Source organism: Furipterus horrens, unplaced genomic scaffold (genome assembly GCF_987537825.1).
Source record: "Furipterus horrens unplaced genomic scaffold, mFurHor1.1.pri manual_scaffold_6, whole genome shotgun sequence".
Classification (NCBI taxonomy): Eukaryota; Metazoa; Chordata; class Mammalia; order Chiroptera; family Furipteridae; genus Furipterus; species Furipterus horrens.
Window position 1 is genome coordinate 152,019,732 of NW_028327176.1, and position 20,199 is coordinate 152,039,930.

A 20,199-nucleotide genomic window follows, 5' to 3' on the forward strand; every position below is an offset into this window, starting at 1 on the left:
AAAGAAGTTGATCAGATTGGACCAAAACAGACACATTTTGCCTCACTAGGCCTTTCTTGGGCTTTGTCCTATTTACTAGGAAGGCAGGATGAGGAGGTGACACCATAAAACTACGCTGGGTATTCCTTGTTGTTTGGTATGTATAATTATGGTGTAATCAACCACTTAGTAAGCTGCCTAGAGTTTGTTTGCATGTTCTGTGGAGTCCCTGGTTCTCCAAGGACCCCAGGTTCCCTGTTGCTGGCAGAAAGCCCTGCTTTTCCCTAGACCCTGAGCACAGGCCTGAGTGAGCTTTACTCACCGTCTTTGTACAGCTGTGACTGCCTTGGACAGAAACAAGGGTGAGCAGTGAGTCCAGGACAGGTCAGGTAACAGGAAAAGGTAGGGCAGGTAACACGTGAAAGGGAATAGAAATAAGGCCTGGGGGGGTGGGGCAGGAAGGTAGACCAAAAACTTGTCCCACTAGAAGACAAAGCCTCTTCACAGATGTGTATCAAGATACATCAACAAAGACCAAGGCCGACTAAGTGGGAGAAGCGAAGGTCACATGCAACCAGACATGGAAGGAGATGGGGTGGCCACACATGCCAGAGATGTGAGAATTGTGAGGAGAAGGGGTACAAATCTGTGATAAGGTTTTTTAAATCTTAAGTTTGTTAAATGGATGGTTGCCATGAGCACAATTGTTTTATTTTAGCCTCCCCAAAGTGGGGTTAACTTTACTCTGGCCTGTCATGGGACTGTGGCCACAGAAGGGGGTTTCTCTCAGGCCAAGGACTGTAGGCACTCCCACCCTTGCCCCCCATTGTGTACCTGTTGCACCTACATTTTTCCCAATCACAGTCCACCTGGTGTGAGAAATGCTCTCTGGTAAAGGTTAGTTCCAGGGCACTGTCAGGGTGTCTGAGGGAGAATTGGAAGCTGGAGGAGCCAAGGAAGGCCTCTGGCAACCTGGAGCTGATGTGAAAGGAGAAGCGGAGTCACTGTGGGTGGAGTGCTGTGGGCAGAGACCAGGCCAGCACCCTGTGCTTGAGAGCGAGGCGGGGAAATACAGCTGCATGGGGTGGGCCTGGGGCAGAGCACAGCCTGACCCCAGAGGTGGCAGGCAAGGAACGTGGATGCATCTAACCTCACCATCTGCCCAGCGGCAGACTCTGATCTTTAGAAACAGGTAGCATCTGTGCTCAAAAACAAGTCAGCGCTTGATCTACACTTCTTCGTCCCCTGGGGATGTTGCTCACACCCTTGTGACACCCTCCATGATAGGTAAATATGAAGAGTCTGTGAAAGTAAACAGGGTATTAAAGCAGCCTGTGAAAGCCAAAGCTGAGCCTGAGAGTATGATCACAAACTCAGTAGCCTGGGAGGTGGAGGCATGCTGAGTTCTTCTGCTGAGGAGACAGAGGGGAGCTTTGTGTGCCGGCCCAGAGGGCGCCCGGCCTCCTATCTCTGGTTGTGCTGCGTGGTCTTGGGAACATGCCGGGGCTCCTCCTTGCCACCTTTCTCCTTGCTGCTTTGTCACAGGTAAGTTGTCTCTCCTCACTCCTTCCCTTTAAGAGACCTCAGCAGTTCTTGTTTTATTCAGGTCAAAAATAGGAAAGAAGAAGATGGGGGACGAGGAGGGGGTAAATTCCTTGTGGAACTACTTCATGAAATAGGGAGCCATTTTCCTCTCCAAATAAAGTTCTGCTTCAGTTTATGAGCTTCAGGAAAGAAGTGGAAAACATTTTTCCCTTTCAGGTAATGGCACTTAATCCAACTTTTGATATGTTTGAACAGCTCCAAAACTTTAGTAATGTATATATTTTTACTGGAGTATAACACACAGCATAGTTGGGAGGCAATAACCCTGCCTGGTGCAGTGGAGTGAACGGGGCTTCTTCATCTGGGCTCCAGGCTGGGGCTGAACTTTCCATAGTCGTGAACAAAACGTGCAAAGAGCCGCTGGAAAAAATGATTTTGGCCCCTTTCTTCAGTTAAGCCTGTTCTTGTTGGAAAGGAGCACTTTGGAACAAACATTTAGATTTTGAAAACATTCTATGACTTTCTTTTCTCAACCCATGTGTTTCTTACTTTTCATAGAAGGGAATCAGTTCATGGAGACTTTGAAATATTTCAGCAACAGACCCAAGGGAATTTTAATTTAATATGATTGATTCATTGCCTTAGTGTTTTTAATAAGGATATTAAAACAAGGTGAATTACTTGTGGCTTTATTTACATGGTGAAGGTTATTGCTTGCATAGAAGACAAAGCTTTTGAAAGCTGGTGATTTAGCAAACATAGACGTATCTGATTAACACTTGATTGGGATGGTAAGTGGTAGATGTATGTTAGAAAACAAGGGGTTGCAAATTGTTATACAGCAGTCCCTCTCTATCGCGGTTCACTTATCGTGGCCTCACTGTATCGCAGGATTTTAAAAAATATTATATTTAATTATTTATCGCGGATTTTTTGCGATATCGTGGGATTTTGCAGTACTGTATACGTATGTTGTTAAAGTTACGTAGGTTTAAGAGTGTAGAATAAATGTAAGGTTCCTACTTTGCAGGGGTTGGGGGGTCTAGAATGTAATACCCGCAATAAGTGAGGGAATACTGTATTATGTAGGGAGAGATTTAAGATCTTAAAAGCATCATAACAAGAATCCCACTGATACAGTTTATTCAGTGGTTCTGCTGTGCAGAGGGGCACACTCCCCCAGAAGAAGGTGGGGCTGCCTCTCTGTGTCCCACCTTTTTTGAGAAAAGCCCCACCATTACCGTGGGTCGAGAGCTACAACACACAGACCTGTACCAAAAATGAAAAACTAAAACAAAGGTAAAAACATGTTACAGATAGAGCCACAGGAAGTATTATTTTGCTTTATTTTAACATTATAATTTTTTGAAACCTCTGATAATCTTCTTTCACTTAGTAATATGCATATTTTTAATGGCTTAATAGCTCATTTCTTTTTAGCACCGAATAACATTTCATTGTCTGGATGTACCACAGTTTATTCTACTAAAGGTCACCTCTCTTCTTTTGATGAGAAGTCAGATTTCATTCTTATCATTGTTCTCCTATATATAATGCTCTCCTTTTCTCAGGCTGCTTTGAAGATTTTCTCTTTATCCTTGATTTTCACCAGTGTTACCTTATGACCGCAGAGATTATATGGAAATGCTTCAATGCTGGAAAGATAAACAGGTGTCCCCAGGTGGGAAGTTTTAGGAGTGGGCATTTCATTAGAAGAAGCAATATGAAGAAAACCATGCAGGAGAAAACCAGCCTGGTGAGTCTAGTAAACTGCAAGGCATAGGAGGAAAGTGCATTGAAAGCTAAGGCTAGACAGAAAGGCATGAACCAACATGGGCAAGAGCTTTTGATATCATTCTCAGAAGTTTGGACTGCATACTGTAGACAGTGGGGAAAACTGATGGGCTTTAGGGAGAGGAATAGTAAAATCAGATGTTTTTAAAAGAGCTCCCTCTAGCAGCAATGTGGCAGATTTGTTTGAAAAGTCATTCTTGAGGGAGGAAGATCAGTTAGGAACTTATTGTAATAGTAAGTAGTACCAGTAAAAATGGTGGAAGACTGACATATCTAGGGATATAAGGACTGTAAGCAGGATTAGTAATTGCATGGGTGTGGGAGGTGAGGAAGAGGAAGATGATTTGGATGACTTCTAGCTTTCTAACTCTAAACTTGGGAGAAGATGTCTGGGGCTAGGAGAGGGGATCATGAGTTTCAGGCACGAGTTTTCCCTGTAGGGCGTTATGGTGGAGACATCCAATAGGCAGTCAGCTTTATTGGTCCAGACTTCAGTGGAGAAGTTATGGATGGAAATTTAGTTTTGAAGCTTGCATAGGGTGGGAATCGAAGGCAAGGGTGTAGATAATGAAATTGGAAAAGTTGATGTTTGTGTTGCCTGACACTACCAGAACCAGTAAGCAGAGACAAGGTTGGAATCTTAATGAGTGTTTTATTCAGATGCTGGTGATTTAAGATGGCAGGTTTCTATCCTTAGAAAACATCTTAACATCTCATCTCAAGTCGACCATTTTATAAGGGGAAGCAAGGGTAGATAAGGGGTTTGAAAAAAGGTTAATTGGATAAGAGCTGCAGTCCAGTACAATTTTCCTAGTACTTCTTTATCTGTGTCATTGGCTCTTCCCTCCCTGGAACACAATGGTTCAGATACCATCCCCCTGGGGCAAAATGATCAAATGTTGACCTTCTGGAGTTACATGGCCCATACATTCCAGTTCCTGAAATAATAGCTTTCCACATGCATTAATCAGTCAAGCATATCAACTATGACTGAAGCTGAAATCTTTAACTCTTTAGTTCCTCTATCAATAAGATTGCCAAGAGACAGTGTGCAGAGTGAGAAAAGCAATATATTAAGGTCATGAAACACCAATAAGTCTAAATCTAAGTCAATTTCAGGGTAACAGGAGCCTGCAAAGGAGATTACGAATGTACGTTGAGAGATAGAGGTAGAACTGGAAGGGCCTGGTGTCATGAAGGCCGAGAACAGGGAAAAGAAAATACAGTGGAGAAGGGAGTAGAAATAATGAGGCTAGAAATAGTGAGTGCCTACTTCTTTTGCATAGGCTCAGCCATGGTTACCAGGGACGTGTTGCCAGGTTCAGTGGCCTCTCAGCTAGGCTCATGTTCCTTGAGTCTTTAGGTCCTCCCCTTGCTCACCTTTCTAAGGCATTTGAGTCTTTAATTCTCTCCTCTTGGATAAGGACAGAAACATCTTTGAGGGAACCATTATTGTGTTTATCACATGGGGATAATAACTACTCCATACTGTTGCTGTGGAGGTTAAATAATAATACATCTAAGGTAGTTGGCACATAGGCAGTACTGTGTTCTTCCATTCAACAAATATTTATTACAGACAACAAGACAGACATTAGGCAAAAAGCTTGCCCCAAGGAGCTCAAATTCTTGATGTGCAGCTCAGAAAATAAACAAGGAAAATATATAGGTAATGAAGTAGGTAGTAAAAAGGTCCCTGGGGAAAGGGCTGGGGAATGGTACTATTTTATGAAGGGTGGTCAAGAAAAGCCTCACGGATACATTTGAACACAGACCTAAGGAAAGTGACTGAGCCACGAAGATACCTGGGGGAAGAACATAGTTGGAGAATTTTAATAACAAGGAGGCCAGTGTGGCGAGAGTGAAGCAAGCAAGGGGGTGAGTGGTAGTGGGCAAAGTAAGATAGGGAGTGAGGACAAGAGGTTGCAGGGCTTTGGAGGGTAGTTAGGTTTTTATATTGAAATGGGAAGCCATGAGCAAGGAGTGATGTGAATTGAGGTATGATGGACATGTAAAAAAATGTACATATTTAATATATACAATTTGATGATTTCAGGGATAAGTATATACTTGTGAAACCATCACCACCATCAAGGCCATAAATATAGACATCCCCTCCCAAAGTCTCCTCCTGTCCCCTTTACTATTAATTTTTTGTGTGTGGTAAGAACATGTAATGTAAGCTCTCTCTTAGCAACGTTTAAGTATACAATACAGTATCATTAGCTACAAGCACCATGCTGTGTAGATCTCCAGAACTTACTTATCTTGCTTAAGTAAAACTTTCTACCTTCTGAGCATCACCTTCCCATGTCCTCCACTCCCCAGCTGCTGGCAACCAATATTCTACTCTCCTGCTTCTGAGTCTGACTATTTTAGATTCCACATATAGGTGAGATTATGCAGTATTTGTCTTTCTGTGGTGCCTTATTTTACTTTAGATAATGTCCTTCAGGTCCATCCATGATGTTGCAAATGTCAGGATTGCCTTCCTTTTTAAAAAAGAAGGAAAACTACGTTGTATGTATCTACAATATTTTCTTTATTTGTTCATACATGAATAAACATTTAGTTTGTTTTCATGTCTTGGTTATTGTAAATAATGCTGCAATGAATGAACATGGGAATACAGAGTATAAGGGGGGACCCAAATAAACCTGGAATTATCTTCTGGAGAGTGAGCCCCTTGTAGTACAGGCTTCCCCCACTAGGTGAGTGTTCTAGGGACCCATCTGTGTCAGTGTGCCAGCTGGCGTTGTTGTAAGAAGCTGCGTTTGGCTTCAGTGAATTTTTTTTTTTTGACACTTAATGTGTTTGCCCATTTCTTAAAGGGTGCTTTATGTGTGTACCTGCTCACACCGCACTGTGTTCAGCAGTGTTTGAGCAAAAATGGCATGACCCTCATGCCTCACCCTCTCTATTCACCCTCTCTATTCACCCAAACAATTTTTCCCCCCTCTGGGTGAAAAAAGTCCGCAGAGAGAAACATTTTGCTGATGTGAAAGAGATGAAACAAAAAAACAGCAGAAGTACTAAAAGGCATCAATATCGAGGAGTTCAAAAACTGTTTTGAGCAGTGGGGAAAACATCTCAATAGGTGTATTGCATCAAATGGAGAGTACTTTGAAATTGACTAAAGTTTAAACATGTAAAAAGAAACAATTTAAAAAAAGATATTTATTTATTTATATATATTTATTTATTTATAGAAAGAGGGAAAGGAGGGAGAAAGAGAGGGAAACATCAATGTTAGTGGTTGCCTCTCAAGCACCCCCAGCTGTGGACCTGGCCTGCAACCCAGGCATGTGCCCTGACTGGGAATTGAACTGGCGACCCTTTGGTTCGAAGGCCAGCACTCAATCCACTGAGCCACACCAGCCAGGGCAAATACACAATATAAAATGTATTTTATAAATACATATTTTTTTGCCCACCCCGCCCCCCTTGTACAATTATCCCTTGGAGGTCCTGATTTCAATTCCTTTGAAAAAATACCCAGAGTGAAAGTGCTGGATCACATGTAATTTTATCTTTTGTTTTTTTCAGGAACTCCATATTGTTTTCCATAATGGCTGTACCAATTTACATTCCCACCAACAGTGTGCTAGGGTTTTCTTTTCTCCACATACTGACCAACACCATTTTTGTTTAGTAATAGTCATCCCAACAGGTGTGAGGTGATATCTCAGTGTGGTTTTGGTTTGCATTTCCTTGGTGATTAGTGATGTTGAGCACTTTTTCTTGTATTGATGATCATTTGTATGTCTTCTTTGTAGAAATGTCTATTTGGGTCCTTTGTCCATTTTTTAACTGTTTTTTAAAAATTATTATTATTATTTTGTTATTGAGTTGTATGAGTTCCTGAAAGATTTTGGGTATTAACCCCTTATTAGATATATAGTGTGCATACATTTTCCTCCCACTATGTAGGTTGCCTCTTCATTTGTTGATTACTTCCTTTGCTTTGTAGAGCTTTTCAGTTTGATGAAATCCCACTTATTTTTGCCTTTAAAAAAAAATAAAAGAATGATTCTTCTGGGTGAAGAATATAGAGGGCAAAAAGGGAAGCAAGGAGAACCTTTAGGAGACTATTACAATCATTTAAGTGAAAAATAATGGTGAAAAAATAAAAAATAAAAAAATAATTGAAAAACCAAAAAAAAAAAAAAAAATTAAGAGTGGCTATATTTTGGAGATGTAACCAACAGGATATACTGATGGGATTGAAAATAAAATGTGAGAGAAGAGCCAAGAATGACCAGACTCCAAGGTATTTTGGAAAAATGAAACTGGCATTTGCTCAAATAAGGATGTGTATGAAAGAGTAGATTGGAAGGGAAAATTGGGAGCTTGTTTTTGGTTATATTCAATTTGCTATACTTATCAAGTATCTAAGTGGGGATCTGTTAACTAGGCAGTTTGAGTCTGAGTTCAAAAGACACGTCTGGGTGGAAAATATGAGATATCGCGAGGGAAGATATTTTAGAGATTTTAACCATGGGGGCTGCTGTGTTTAGAAATAAAGAGGGTGAGAAGAAACCAGCAAAGGAGACTGAGAAGGAGCAACCAGTGAGAAGGGAGGAGTGAGAAAGTGATGTGTTCGGAGCTGAGGGAAGAAAAATTTAAGGGGAGAGTGACTGTGTCAAATACAGATATGTATTATTGTTATAATTCACTACACTGTATTCTACCAGTTTGAGGGAGATCTTCTATTTCTGTAAAACCTGGGAAATTAGTTTGAGGAATCATTTCTAACATTGCATTTATTATCAAATGAAGTTCCGTTGCAGAGCACAGGGCACTGGGCGATTAGACATGACACCGGAAGGAAGGCCTGGAGAAGTAGCAGAAGTGCATCATCGTAAACAATTTTGTCACTGGCCCTGTAAATGCTCTCAGAAGCCCCGTTGCCCTCCTGGAGTGAGCTTGGTGAGGGATGGCTGTGGATGCTGCAAAATCTGTGCCAAGCAACCAGGGGACATCTGCAATGAAGCTGAGCTCTGCGACCCACACAAAGGGCTGTATTGTGACTACTCAGCAGACAGGCCTAGGTATGAGACCGGAGTGTGTGCATGTAAGTGTCTTCTTCTGGACCTGCTGGAAAACATTGAGTCTAGACAGTATATTTTTTTCCTGCAACCATTCATTTGGAATAATCAGCTTAGTCTGGCTAACTATAAGACGGCTTTAATTTTCACGCACCAACGGGACTGGCTTTGTCATATTAGACACCATGTGAAATTAACAGATGTTTACACATGTTCAGAAACCTGTTATTTTAATTGCATTGAAGTGATCTTGCAGTTCTTCTCACAAAATTGCTTTTAATGATTAAAATGCGAGAAATTATGTAGAGTCTAATTTCTAAAAGTGCCACAAAATGACAGCTTTTGTTGTTAATATTGTCAAAAGCAATCTGAATTCAACCTTTTTTGTAACTGAAAAGTAATCTTGCTTAAAATATAAGGATTTATATTTAGTATTCAGACATATTACTTTAATCTTAGCCTTCCCCACTAACCATCAAGTTACTGTACTTTTTACTGAAGCAGATTTGTAAAACAGAAAGTAGGGACACCCCAAAGCACACCCTGAACCTCAGCTTTATGGGTCTTACTTAGCTCTGGAGTCTGGTTGAGACCATTTAAATTTACAACATCCTGATAATAATTCAGGATGCTGATTTAGAACTAAAAAATAAATTTCTAAGGGAAAAGAAACAGTTATGTTAGCTGGGCAGTTTAATCATTGTAGAAAAATCCAGGGGGAAGGTAAAGTACTCCCAGAAGTCTGGTTGTGAGCATGTAAAGAAAGCACATTTCCGGGTTTAAAGTCTGGGCTCTATCTGCTGCGTGACCTTGATCATGTTATGTTGTTTAACCTGTCTGTGCCTTAGTTACACCATATGTACTTCCTATTTGATAGAGTTTCTAGGAGGATTAAATGAAAAAAATGACATAAAACCCAAGACACCTAGCACAATATCTGGTATGCAGTAGACTCTCAAAAATATTAGTTGTTATTCATTGAAATTCGACAGGAAAACATCACCTATCAGACTCTGGTATTCAAGACACCTTTTTCTTCCAAACAGTGCTGGATGCGTTATTTCATTAACCTAACTAATACTTAGTGATCCACAGCTGAGGATACAATGGAGGTGGAGCGGGTGGGGGATGTGAGAGAGATACAGGCCCTGCTCTCACACAGTCAAAGTTTATTGTTTCAGACAGATCTTTTCTCAAATAATTTCACATACTGTGATGAGTATTTTAACACAATACAGCTATGAGGTTGGGGGTGTGGGTGATTATAACTGGGTTCTCAAACTAGAGCTCTGGGGAAAATCACGGCCCTCACCTGATTTCATACATAACGTTTTATTGGAACACAGCCAACCCATTCAGTTACATATAGTCTATGGCTGCTTTACAATGGCAAATTTAGTAGTGGTGACAGAGGCTGAGTGGTCTGTAAAGACTAAGATATTTACTATTTGGTCCTTTACAGAACATTTGCTGATCACTGATATAGGTAAATGGTTTTAAACTTTTTGGTCTGAGAACTCCTTTAGTCTTAGAAATTAATAAGGACCCGAACAGCTTTGTTTGAGTTATCGCTATTGGTATTTAATAGATTTAAAATTTAGAAAGATTTGCTAATTCACATAAAAATAACAAAAACATTGCAAATTAATAGCAATGATACATAATTAATGAAGAAAATTTATTTTCTAAAATGAAAATTTAGTGAGAAGAGTGGGATTATTTTACATTTTTACAAATTTAATGCCTAGCTTAACAGAACATAGCTAGATTCCCACATCTGCTTCTGCTTTCAATCTATTGCTTGATGATGTTTTGGTTGAACTACATGAAAGGGTATCAAGCTTCACACAGATATATTATTGGAAAAGGAAGGAATATTTTAATAGACTTTTCAGATAATTGCAAATATTCTTTTTTTTCTATATTATATTAAAACTTGAAAAGTGGTAGTTTCTTAAAATTAGCTACATTATGGAACCTAAAACCACATCAATGTCAAACTCTGTGGTCTATCCAAGACCTACTTGGAATGGGTCTTTAACGCATGCATAATTTTGTATCATACATTGGTTATTTGGAAAATATGAGTTTGGAACAATGAGTTATGTAGAAGTTCTGAATGGTATACGTAATAATATAATATTTAAAAAAATCATATTAACTAACATAATCCTAATTTTATCAGAAAAGTCTGTTTATTGAGTAGCTATAAAATTCTCATTAGTAGATACAAATTTTCCAAAATTCAAATTTTTGCTTGAAAGCTTGAATTCTGTCATTGGCAATAAATACTGTTGGTTGCTTTCCTTGAAGTTGCTGCCTCACTTTGTTGATTTTCAGGAAAATGTCTGTCAAATACCCAAGTCTGAATAAAAAAGTGGTTAGTCTGGCTCACAACTCAAAGAACAGCATAGATGCTTTTCCTCAAGGTACTATTGTACTCTGGTACAATGTCTACACAGATGCTGTATGTATACTTTCCATTTGTTACAAAGAATATTTAAAAGACATGCATTTGATGGTTAAGATTTAATAAAATTTTAATTTTTCCTGTGTCATCAAGGACATTGTTAAGTATAGCTAGCTTTTTTTATTTTTTGTTGTTAAAGTACATTTATGTACAAGTGCACAGCAAAGAAAAATACGTGATTAACCCGTACAGTTTGATTCATGTTTAGGTGCCAACAGCACTTTTAGCCACCATTTCATTTGTACCATTAGTGCAAATACCAGTACAGTGAAAAAAGTCAATCACATCTTATTACTCTGAAAAAGAGTTCTGACCTTGCAGATTCTCTGAAAGGACCTCAGTCACTACCAAGGGGTCAGTTGGCCACCCTTTGAAAACTGCCCAGGTCAAGAATGCCCCTCAGAGGAAGAGAAAGTTTCCTCTAATTCTCTTAACAAAAAATCAGTTACCATGCAGTACTGTAGTTACACAAATCATAATTTTTTTCAGCTATTCACGTGTCTTACCTTCCTAATAATATATCTGAGGCTATTGATGGACATCTGGGGAAATCTCAGTCTTACCAGGCAGCAGCACATCTCTGATTTATGATCTTTATCTCACTGCTATGCTCATCATGGCTTTTTATTAACTTTACTCCAGAACAGGGCCTGTACTAGGGTCTTAATTCTGGAAGTGACAATGTGAGGCTGATAGCCTACAATGTAATGATAATGTCTCATTTTCACCTTTTATAGATGTTCTGTGAAGAAGATTGCAGATGGGGTCTAAGAAATTGAGAACTATATTTTGTAAAGGAGATAGCTGTTTCCTCAACGGCTTATAGTGGGAGGTCTAGACTATCAGTTACGCTTTTTTGGTGATTTTTCTTTTTTCTTTTTTCAGACCTTGTGGCTGTGGGATGCGAGTTCAACAGGAAACGTTATCATAATGGGCAAGTGTTTCAGCCCCATCCCCTGTTTAACTGCCTCTGTGTGAGTGGGGCCATTGGATGCACACCTTTGTTCATACCAAAGCTGACTGACAGTTACTGCTCTGGGGCTAAAGGTGGAAAGAAGTCTGATCAGTCAAACTGTGGCCTGGGTCCAATACAACAGCAGCTTTCAACAACCTACAAAACAATGCCAGGTGCTCATAAGTAGAACTGTTTTTCAAGTATGACTTATTGTGGTTTTACTTCATGATCCTTTTATGTACCATAGGTCCTCAGTAAGTACTTACTGATTGGTGGTTGGTGTAAGATTTAGTTTGAGTGTGCCATCTTACTCAGTCTCTGCTTTAGGCAGATATATTCTAAGTATCTGAAAAGAAAACTTTGTAATGTTTTAGTTTTTTTCAGTAAAATATTCCAATTTTTATTTTTTAATTCTATTTTATTGATTATGCTATTACAATTCTCCCAATTTTCCCACTTTGCCCCTCTCCACCCAGAACCCCCCAACTCTCAGGCAATCCCCAAACCATTGTTCATGTCCATGGGTCATGCGCAGGTTCTTTGGCTACTCCATATCCTATACTGTACTTTTTACATCCCCATGGCTATTCTGTAACTATCTTTTTGTATTTTTTAATCCCTTCACCTCTTCACCCACTCCCCCATACCCCGCTCTAATATGACAACCATCAAAATGCTCTGTATCTATGGTTCTTTCTCTGTTCTTCTTGTTTGCTTTGTTGGTTTTTTTTAGATTCAATTGTTGATAGGTATGTATTTATTGCCATTTTATTGTTCATAGTTTTGATCTCCTTTTTCTCAAATAAGTCCCTTCAACATTTCATATAGTAATGGTTTGGAGATGATGAACTCCTTTAGGTTGTTCTTGTCTGGGAAGCCCTTTATCTGCCCTTTGATTCTAAATGATAGCTTTGTTGGGTAGAGCAATCTTGGCTGTAGGTCCCTGCTTTTCATGACTTTGAATATTTCTTGCTAATCCCTTCTAGCCTGCAAAGTTTCTTTTGAGAAATCAGCTGACAGTCTTATGGAACTCCCCTGTAGGTAACTAACTGTTTTTCTCTTGCTGCTTTTAAGATTCTCTCTTTATCTTTCACCTTCGGCATTTTAATGATGATGTATCTTGGAGTGGGCCTCTTTGCATCCATCTTGTTTGGGACTCTCTGTGCTTCCTGGACTTGAATGTCTGTTTCCTTCACCAAATTAGGGAACTTTTCTTTCATTACTTTTTCAAATAGATTTCCAATTTCTGGCTCTTTCTCTTTTTGACATCCCTATGATGTGAATGTTGGACTGCTTGAAGTTGTCCCAGAGGTTGCTTATACTACCCTCATCTTTTTTGGACTCTTTTTCTTGTTGTTGTTCTGATTGATTGTTTTTTGCTTCCTTAGGTCCCAAATCATTGATTTCTCAGCTTCATCCACTCTGCTGTTATTTTCCTGTAAATGGTTCTTTGTTTCAATTAGTGTTTCCTTCATTCCTGACTGGATCTTTTTTTATGCTGTTGAGGTCCTCCCTAAGTTCCTTGAGCATCCTTATAACCAGTGTTTTGAACTCTGCATCTGATAGATTGCTTAACTCCATTTTGTTTAGTTTTTTGTCTGGAGTTTTGATCTGTTCTTTCATTTGGACCATGTTTCTTTTTCTCCTCAGTTTGGCAGCCTCCCTACGTTTGTTTCTATGTATTAGGTAGAGCTGCTATCACTCCCTGTATTGGTAGCATAGCCTAATGTAGTAGGTGTCAGGTAGGGTTCAATGTCACAGCCTCACCTATCACTCAAGCTGGGTACCCAAGGTGCACCCTCCAGGTGGGCTAAGTACACCCTCTTCTTGTAGTTGAGCTTTGATTACTGTTGGCAGGTCAATGGGAGGGACTAAAAGGACTGGCTGTGACCACTGACCACGAACCTCCACCCTCCATGGAGGATCAGCCATGCAGGGGCAGTGTGGTGGTGCTTCAACATAGTCTGTAGCTGTCCACTGGGTGCGCAGGCCCTGGGGTTTCCCAGATGGTTCAGGCCAAGGTCAGCCCTAATCTGTGTTTTGTCTGGGGCCACCCTGAGCAATAAAGCAATCTGAGATGGCTGCTACTTGTGCTAGGCTTGGAGATTCCTAGGCAAAGCCAAGGGGCCACTGGGCAAGATATATGGGGGCTGGGGGCTTATGAGGCCAGCTGTTGCTTGTTTGGGAGGATTTAGGAAGTTGTGAAGCATGAGCCAAGACCAGCTATTCATATGGAAAAGCCACTGTTAACGGTTTGGGTGTACCTGTAAGTTGGGTGGGGCGGAGTCTCAAGGGATTTCCAGGGCAGGGCAGACAGTGTTAGCCAGGTTGATGGAGTCTTAGATATGTCACTCACCTGTTGGCTCTGTGGCTCTATTGGGGGAGGCTTCAGAAAAGGGACAATGGCCTTTGCCGGCTTTTCTGTTTCGGAGAAAGCTGTCCCCAAGCTCTTGCCTTGATGCCAGACACTTCAGTTTCTCCTTGTATGCCACTGGTACCTTTCAAGCTACTACCCTGTTGCTGGAGCTAAGACTGAGTGAGTTTGAGTAAGCCTGTGTGTGGGTTCTTTTCTTTTTTTTAAGGATTTTATTCATTTATTTTTAGAAAGAGGGATAGGGAGGGAGAAAGAGAGGGAGAGAAAGATCAATGTGTGGTTGCCTCTCATGCACCCCCAGCTGGGGACCTGGCCAATAACCCAGGCATGTGCCCTGACTGGGAATTGAACCGGCAACCCTTTGGTTCAGAGGATGGTAGTCAAGTCATTGAGCCACATGAGCCAGGGCATGTTCTTTAAAAGGAACTGATTGGAACTCCAGAAATTTCTTCCACTGCCTCAATCCCTGCTGGTTTTTGAAGCTGGAAGTTATGGGGACTTATTTTATCCAGGCACTGGAATCCTGGGCTGGGTGGTCCGGTGTGGGGCTGGGACTCCTCACTCCTAAGATATCCCTCCCTAATTTTTATCTACCACAAGTGAATGTTGGACTAGCTTGTTCCCCTCCTACCAGTCTGGATGAATGTGGTTTCTTTAATTCCATAGTGTTCAGACTTTCATTCAACTTGATTTTTGATGCTTCTGAGTGACGGTTGTTCTATATTTTAGCTGTAATTGTGATTTGGTTGTGTGAAGAGGTGAGCCGTGTCTACTTGTGTAGCCATCTTGACCAGAAGTCCTAAAATATTATAGTTTTTGGTGAGCAGGAACTGATTGGAACTCCAGAAATTTCTTCCACTGCCTAGCTCTACTAGGTCAGGAAAACTCTTACTTTGCTTAGTCCCACTCAACTGCTTTTTAGGGAAATTGGCCAAATGTTGTACATATACACCCTGGAGTAACTTTCATTTGTGTTGTTATTTTATGGGCAAGAAGTGTGAACCATCCAGTTCTAAAAAGTTTCAAAGGCAATTTTTCCATATGACAAAAGATGAAATGAAGGCTATTGATTAAAAATATTTGAGAACATGTTTTGAATTTATAAATATTATTTCTATAAATAAAAAACTGCTGTTATAAAACTATCCTTTAATGACCATCTTCTTTCTCTCTGAATAAACATATACAAAGGCATTCTTAAGTAGATTACCCAGGTGTGTATGTAGTGGGGAACATGGAATGAGAGTCTTTATTTTTCATTTTGAATGCCTGGCCATTTTAGTATCAGTACAGTCATAAACATTGTCTTCTGGTCTGCTGTGAGTTAGCGTCTTACGTCAGTGCCAAGGTATTTTGGGGACAGGAGTTTCAAAAATGCCAGCATATGAAGCACAGATGAGGAAGGACTTAAAAAGTGCAAAACTGATGCCTGGTTATTATTCACATCTGTGTTTTCATCCAGAAATCAATGCCTTTTTTTTTTTTTTTTTTTTTAATTTAGAGCTTAGTGAATGAAAGATGCCTAGGAAATACAGAATATTTATGCTAAAAACTCCTAAGAGCATTTGTATTATGTAGATAATAAAAGCAACTCTAAGCAGAGAAATGAGTTTTAGAAATCTAAAACCCTATGCAAAGAACATCCTCAGATTTCAATTATGCCAGTTAATTTGAAAAAAAACAATTAATGGGTAGTAGTGAATCTGCATTTAGCATACATAGCTATTCAGCTAACAGCATGGCACTACTCATGCTCTAGCACTTCTGAAAGTACAAGCCAATTTATTCTTTTTTTCAGAGTATACAAGAACAGTTGTTTTTCTGCATTGGATCTGAGTGACTAAATATATGTTCTTAGAACCTCCTTGGTGAGAGAGATAACCTTAGAGCAGCAGTTTGCCACAAGGAAAGGCCTTCGGGTAGAGTTCAAGCGGGTCTGATTTGTAGAGTGGGAGCGGTTTCAGAGGATTTACTTGGAACCTGGTTGGAGGTGTCAAGTGGTCATTCTTAGTGGTTAGTGCTTTGACACAAAAAAGTAAATAAAGCAAAACAAACAAACAAAAAGAAACAAGAAAATCTCTGATAATTGAGAGTTGGGCCTACTAGATAGGTTTCTAAGGAAGTGAATGTTCGGTTTAGTATGTCTCCTCTGCTTAAGTGTGAAACTATATTTATGGGCCCAAACAGGAGTTAGGCTTTTAAAATTAAGCACAGTGACAAATAACACACTTTAAGATATATTTGTGACAGTAATTTATTTATGTAGTTAATTCTAGATGGTTTATGGTTAGAATCTAGCTTTTGCTTGGTGTGAAGCATGCAACGACATGATGTCCCATGCCTTTCTCACTGCTCACCAAATACTAAACTTTTACTTTAAAAATCTCTTCTAGTTTTCTTGCTTTTTAATGAATATTAAGCAAATTCCTGAACTGCAACTCTTGGCTTAACCTTAAGTGGAGTTATTGGTGATACAATAATTGAACTTACCTTTATATATTGCAGATGCACACCAGGCTTTTTATCTGCTTCCTGCATTGAGGTCTTTAAACTGTTGTCTGCCTTCCAGGTACCTTCATGTTTCTGCTGCTTCTCCCTCAGTTCTATGTGCAGTTGCAAGATCCTATTGTAAAAACACCAAAAACGGTATCCATGATCATTTTATTTAAATATAGCACATACTTTGAAGTGACTGATATTTCCTATCATGAAGGCAAGTTTTAAATTGAAATTTTGATGTAATGTAGCCAAAATTTTGCAGTGTTTAATGACAAACTTATCACAGCCTTATTCCCAAAGCATTCATTTTAGGAAATGCTTTGAGAAAATAAACCAATCTAGAGTTTACTTAAAATCAATCAAAGTCCAGATTAATTCATGAGTAGAACAAGAAGCTCCCAATGGATTTACAAGATGGAAGAGTATTATGCCCTCTTTATATTTTCTTGATATTCTCATCATTCACCCCATTCCTCTCCTTTGTTTCTCCTAAAGAGCAGACAGTGGAGGGGGCTCCATCTGTCTACCCACACACCTACCCATCCATAAATCCATCAATCCATTCATTCTCCAAGTATTCCTATAAGTGATTTACAATGGCTAGCCAATGGAGAGAATACCATAAGCCTGATATCACAGGGAATGTTAAGCTGAATGAATAAAATAGATTACATGTTTGCCATGGCTTAGCATATATATGAGTATTTAGATTAAGTGTAATGTATTTCATAAAAGGCCAGATTAAAACAAGTGGAGGAAAAATAACTAGTTTCACTGATAGTTTAATTCTTAAATATAACTTTTGTATTTTAGATTTTAACATATCATGGAATTTCACATTAAAACCACATAATTCTGATATCTCAAATTCCCTAATCCTACTAATGTCCATTGTAAATATTAAGCATGAGGCAAGAACCAGAGAAGAGGCAGATATCAATCAAAACCTAAGATTTAGTACTCAGAGGATGGGCTAAGCAGAAAGAACCAAATGGATGTCTCTGTTCAGTTTTTCAAAAATAAAAAGTTTATTCCTAAGAAACTGGACAGTAACATTTGACTGAAAACTAATTTGGGGCATGGGAGAATGATGAATTAGATCATAAGCTTATTTTATTCTGAGTTACATTATATAAAAATAAAGGTACAGATCTATTAGTTATTAGCTTAAAGTGATTTAAAAATTATCTATCTACATGAGTACATATATATGAATATACATATATTTTCCTGCTTTATTTTAGCTTATAGGAATCTCCCACTTATTTGGAAAAGAAAATGTCTTGTGCAAGCAACAAAGTGGACCCCTTGCTCCAGAACATGTGGGATGGGAATTTCTAATAGAGTAACCAATGAAAATAACAACTGTCAGATGAGAAAAGAGAGAAGACTGTGTTATATTCAGCCTTGTGACAGTAATATATTAAAGACAGTAAAGGTAAAGTTTAATGAAATTCAACTTAATTATAATGCAATATTAAGAGACTCCTGAAAAGTGTGTACGTGTGCGTGTGTTTTTGAGGGATGGATGGTGTTTGGTTTTCATAAAAATAAAATCACCATATTATAACTCTTAAAGTTGAACTATCTCAAAGGAAAGCAGATAGTACCCTGACTGCACTTCAAGGGGAAAATTTTACCAAGCAGAGATGTGACATTAACCTGTTAGATATTTTAACAGCTTAATAGTGTGGATCACAATGAGCCTGAATTGCTACAGTGCCCCATCATGTATGTTGTTTTTTCAGAGTAGATCTTTCTGAGAGTCTTTTTTTTTTTCTATATTAATTTTATGTAGTGAAATCAAAGCAGTGGATAAAAGATTTTGGTTGTTACATAATTATAAAAACAATCATTATAGACATGAGAGAAGTTCTGATCTTACATATCACCAACTTGGGGAGGGAACCATACCATTTCCAAAATGCTCTGTGCTTGGTAAACTGGCCATAAGACCATGATAAAACACTCTTAAGACTTTAGTATAACAAGAATTGGTCCTATTTCTAAAATTATACAAGATGACTGTCTCAAGTATTTTTAGAAATGCTACAGAATCTCTCTCATCCCCAAGTAGGTTATTCCCTATTAGAAGTTAACTCAATTTTAAAGGGATTAAGGTATTTATTCGCCTATTCATCCACTCAGAAGTGTCCGAGGTATGTAAGGGAATTTGCAAATTTGTAGGTAAACACATGGCTCTTGATATTAAGGATAACAGAGAAATTTTCATTTATTATGGAACTGGGTAAAAGGTAGCAAAAATTATTGGGAAGTGGATCCTATAACATGATGGACAGAATAATAGGGAGGAGAGGCAGACCTCCAGCGAGGGGGGATTTTAAAGGTAGAAAAGAAAGTGCTGAAAGTTACTGAACAGCAACTGTTAATGTCGCGGAAATAATTTATATCTGTGTTTGTTATAAAATGTTCTACTTAGTAGTATCACTATTAAAATCAAATTTAAAAAATGCCTTATTCATGTTATATGTCATTTTAGATCCCCAAAGGAAAAACGTGCCAACCTACTTTCCAACTCTTCAAAGCTGAAAAATTAGTCTTTTCTGGATGTTCAAGCACTCAGAGTTATAACCCTATTTTCTGTGGAACATGTCTGGATAAGAGATGCTGTGTTCCTAATAAGTCTAAAATGATTACCATTCAATTTGACTGCCCAAATGAAGGGTCATTTAAATGGAAGATGCTGTGGATCACATCTTGTGTATGTCAAAGAAACTGCAGAGATCCAGGAGATATATTTTCTGAGCTCAAGATTCTACAGTTAGGCACATGGGGGAAGACTCAAGGTTAGTCAATCATGTCATTACATCATAAAGTTAGAATGGTTTTTAAAAAATGATGAAACTATGTTATTGGCTTAAAAATAGTATAAATGCCTAACTATTGTCAGATGACTATGTTTAAGGCATTGGGAGCTTTTAAAAAGCTTCTCCTTAGAAATATATATAACATTTGAAAAAAATAATTGAACTTTTACTTTAACATGTATTTTATATAATACAGATACTTTGTTCCACCGACATTTTCCATATATAATAGAAAAACTACATGTTATAAAAAAAATATTTTATTCTATAAAATAATCTGGAATACTTTGAAGATATATAAAAAGTATATTACAAATTTAATACTTTATCTGTACTTTGACAATGTAGCCTAGGTTCTATTCAGATGATAATCATTATATGGTGAGCAAGATTTTAGATTCTTAAATAGGAATAAGGTTAAACTGTATATATATTTATAATTTCCATTGCCCTACCCTGAATATCAGTTTATTAAGATTTCTTTGGGAAGGAGAAAATGGAATTTCTTTGGCTACTGTTGACAATTATAATTTAAAGTTTTTATACCAATTATTATAAAAAATGAAATCTCCAAGATAAAGATCAAGAACAGTACCCTTATTTTGAAAATAAAAGGAACTTAGAAAACATAACACTAAAGAAAGCACAACACAAATTATTTCGGCTTGGAAATAATTTGTTCTTAAAAATTACTTCCTGAAATAATA

The 20,199-nt window shown here is 38.5% G+C and overlaps 1 protein-coding gene across 1 annotated transcript; it reads left to right on the plus strand.

Moving 5' to 3' along the window:
- The first annotated feature begins 1,412 nt into the window (after window positions 1–1,412).
- On the plus strand, window positions 1,413–19,569 carry CCN6 (cellular communication network factor 6). Its single transcript, XM_090280588.1, has 5 exons — window positions 1,413–1,524; window positions 8,098–8,392; window positions 11,722–11,964; window positions 17,909–18,102; window positions 19,165–19,569. The coding sequence occupies exons 1-5, from the start codon at window positions 1,477–1,479 to the stop codon at window positions 19,474–19,476; spliced, it is 1,092 nt and encodes a 363-aa protein (XP_090136714.1). The 5' UTR covers window positions 1,413–1,476; the 3' UTR covers window positions 19,477–19,569.
- The last annotated feature ends 630 nt before the right edge of the window (window positions 19,570–20,199 follow it).

Excerpts from the sequence above, each read along its gene's own strand:
- CCN6 (XM_090280588.1), top strand. The coding sequence starts at position 1,477 with ATGCCGGGGCTCCTCCTTGCCACCTTTCTCCTTGCTGCTTTGTCACAG. Across the intron at positions 8,393-11,721 it reads TGAGACCGGAGTGTGTGCAT|ACCTTGTGGCTGTGGGATGC; the intron begins GTAAGTGTCTTC and ends TTCTTTTTTCAG. Across the intron at positions 11,965-17,908 it reads AACCTACAAAACAATGCCAG|CTTATAGGAATCTCCCACTT; the intron begins GTGCTCATAAGT and ends GCTTTATTTTAG.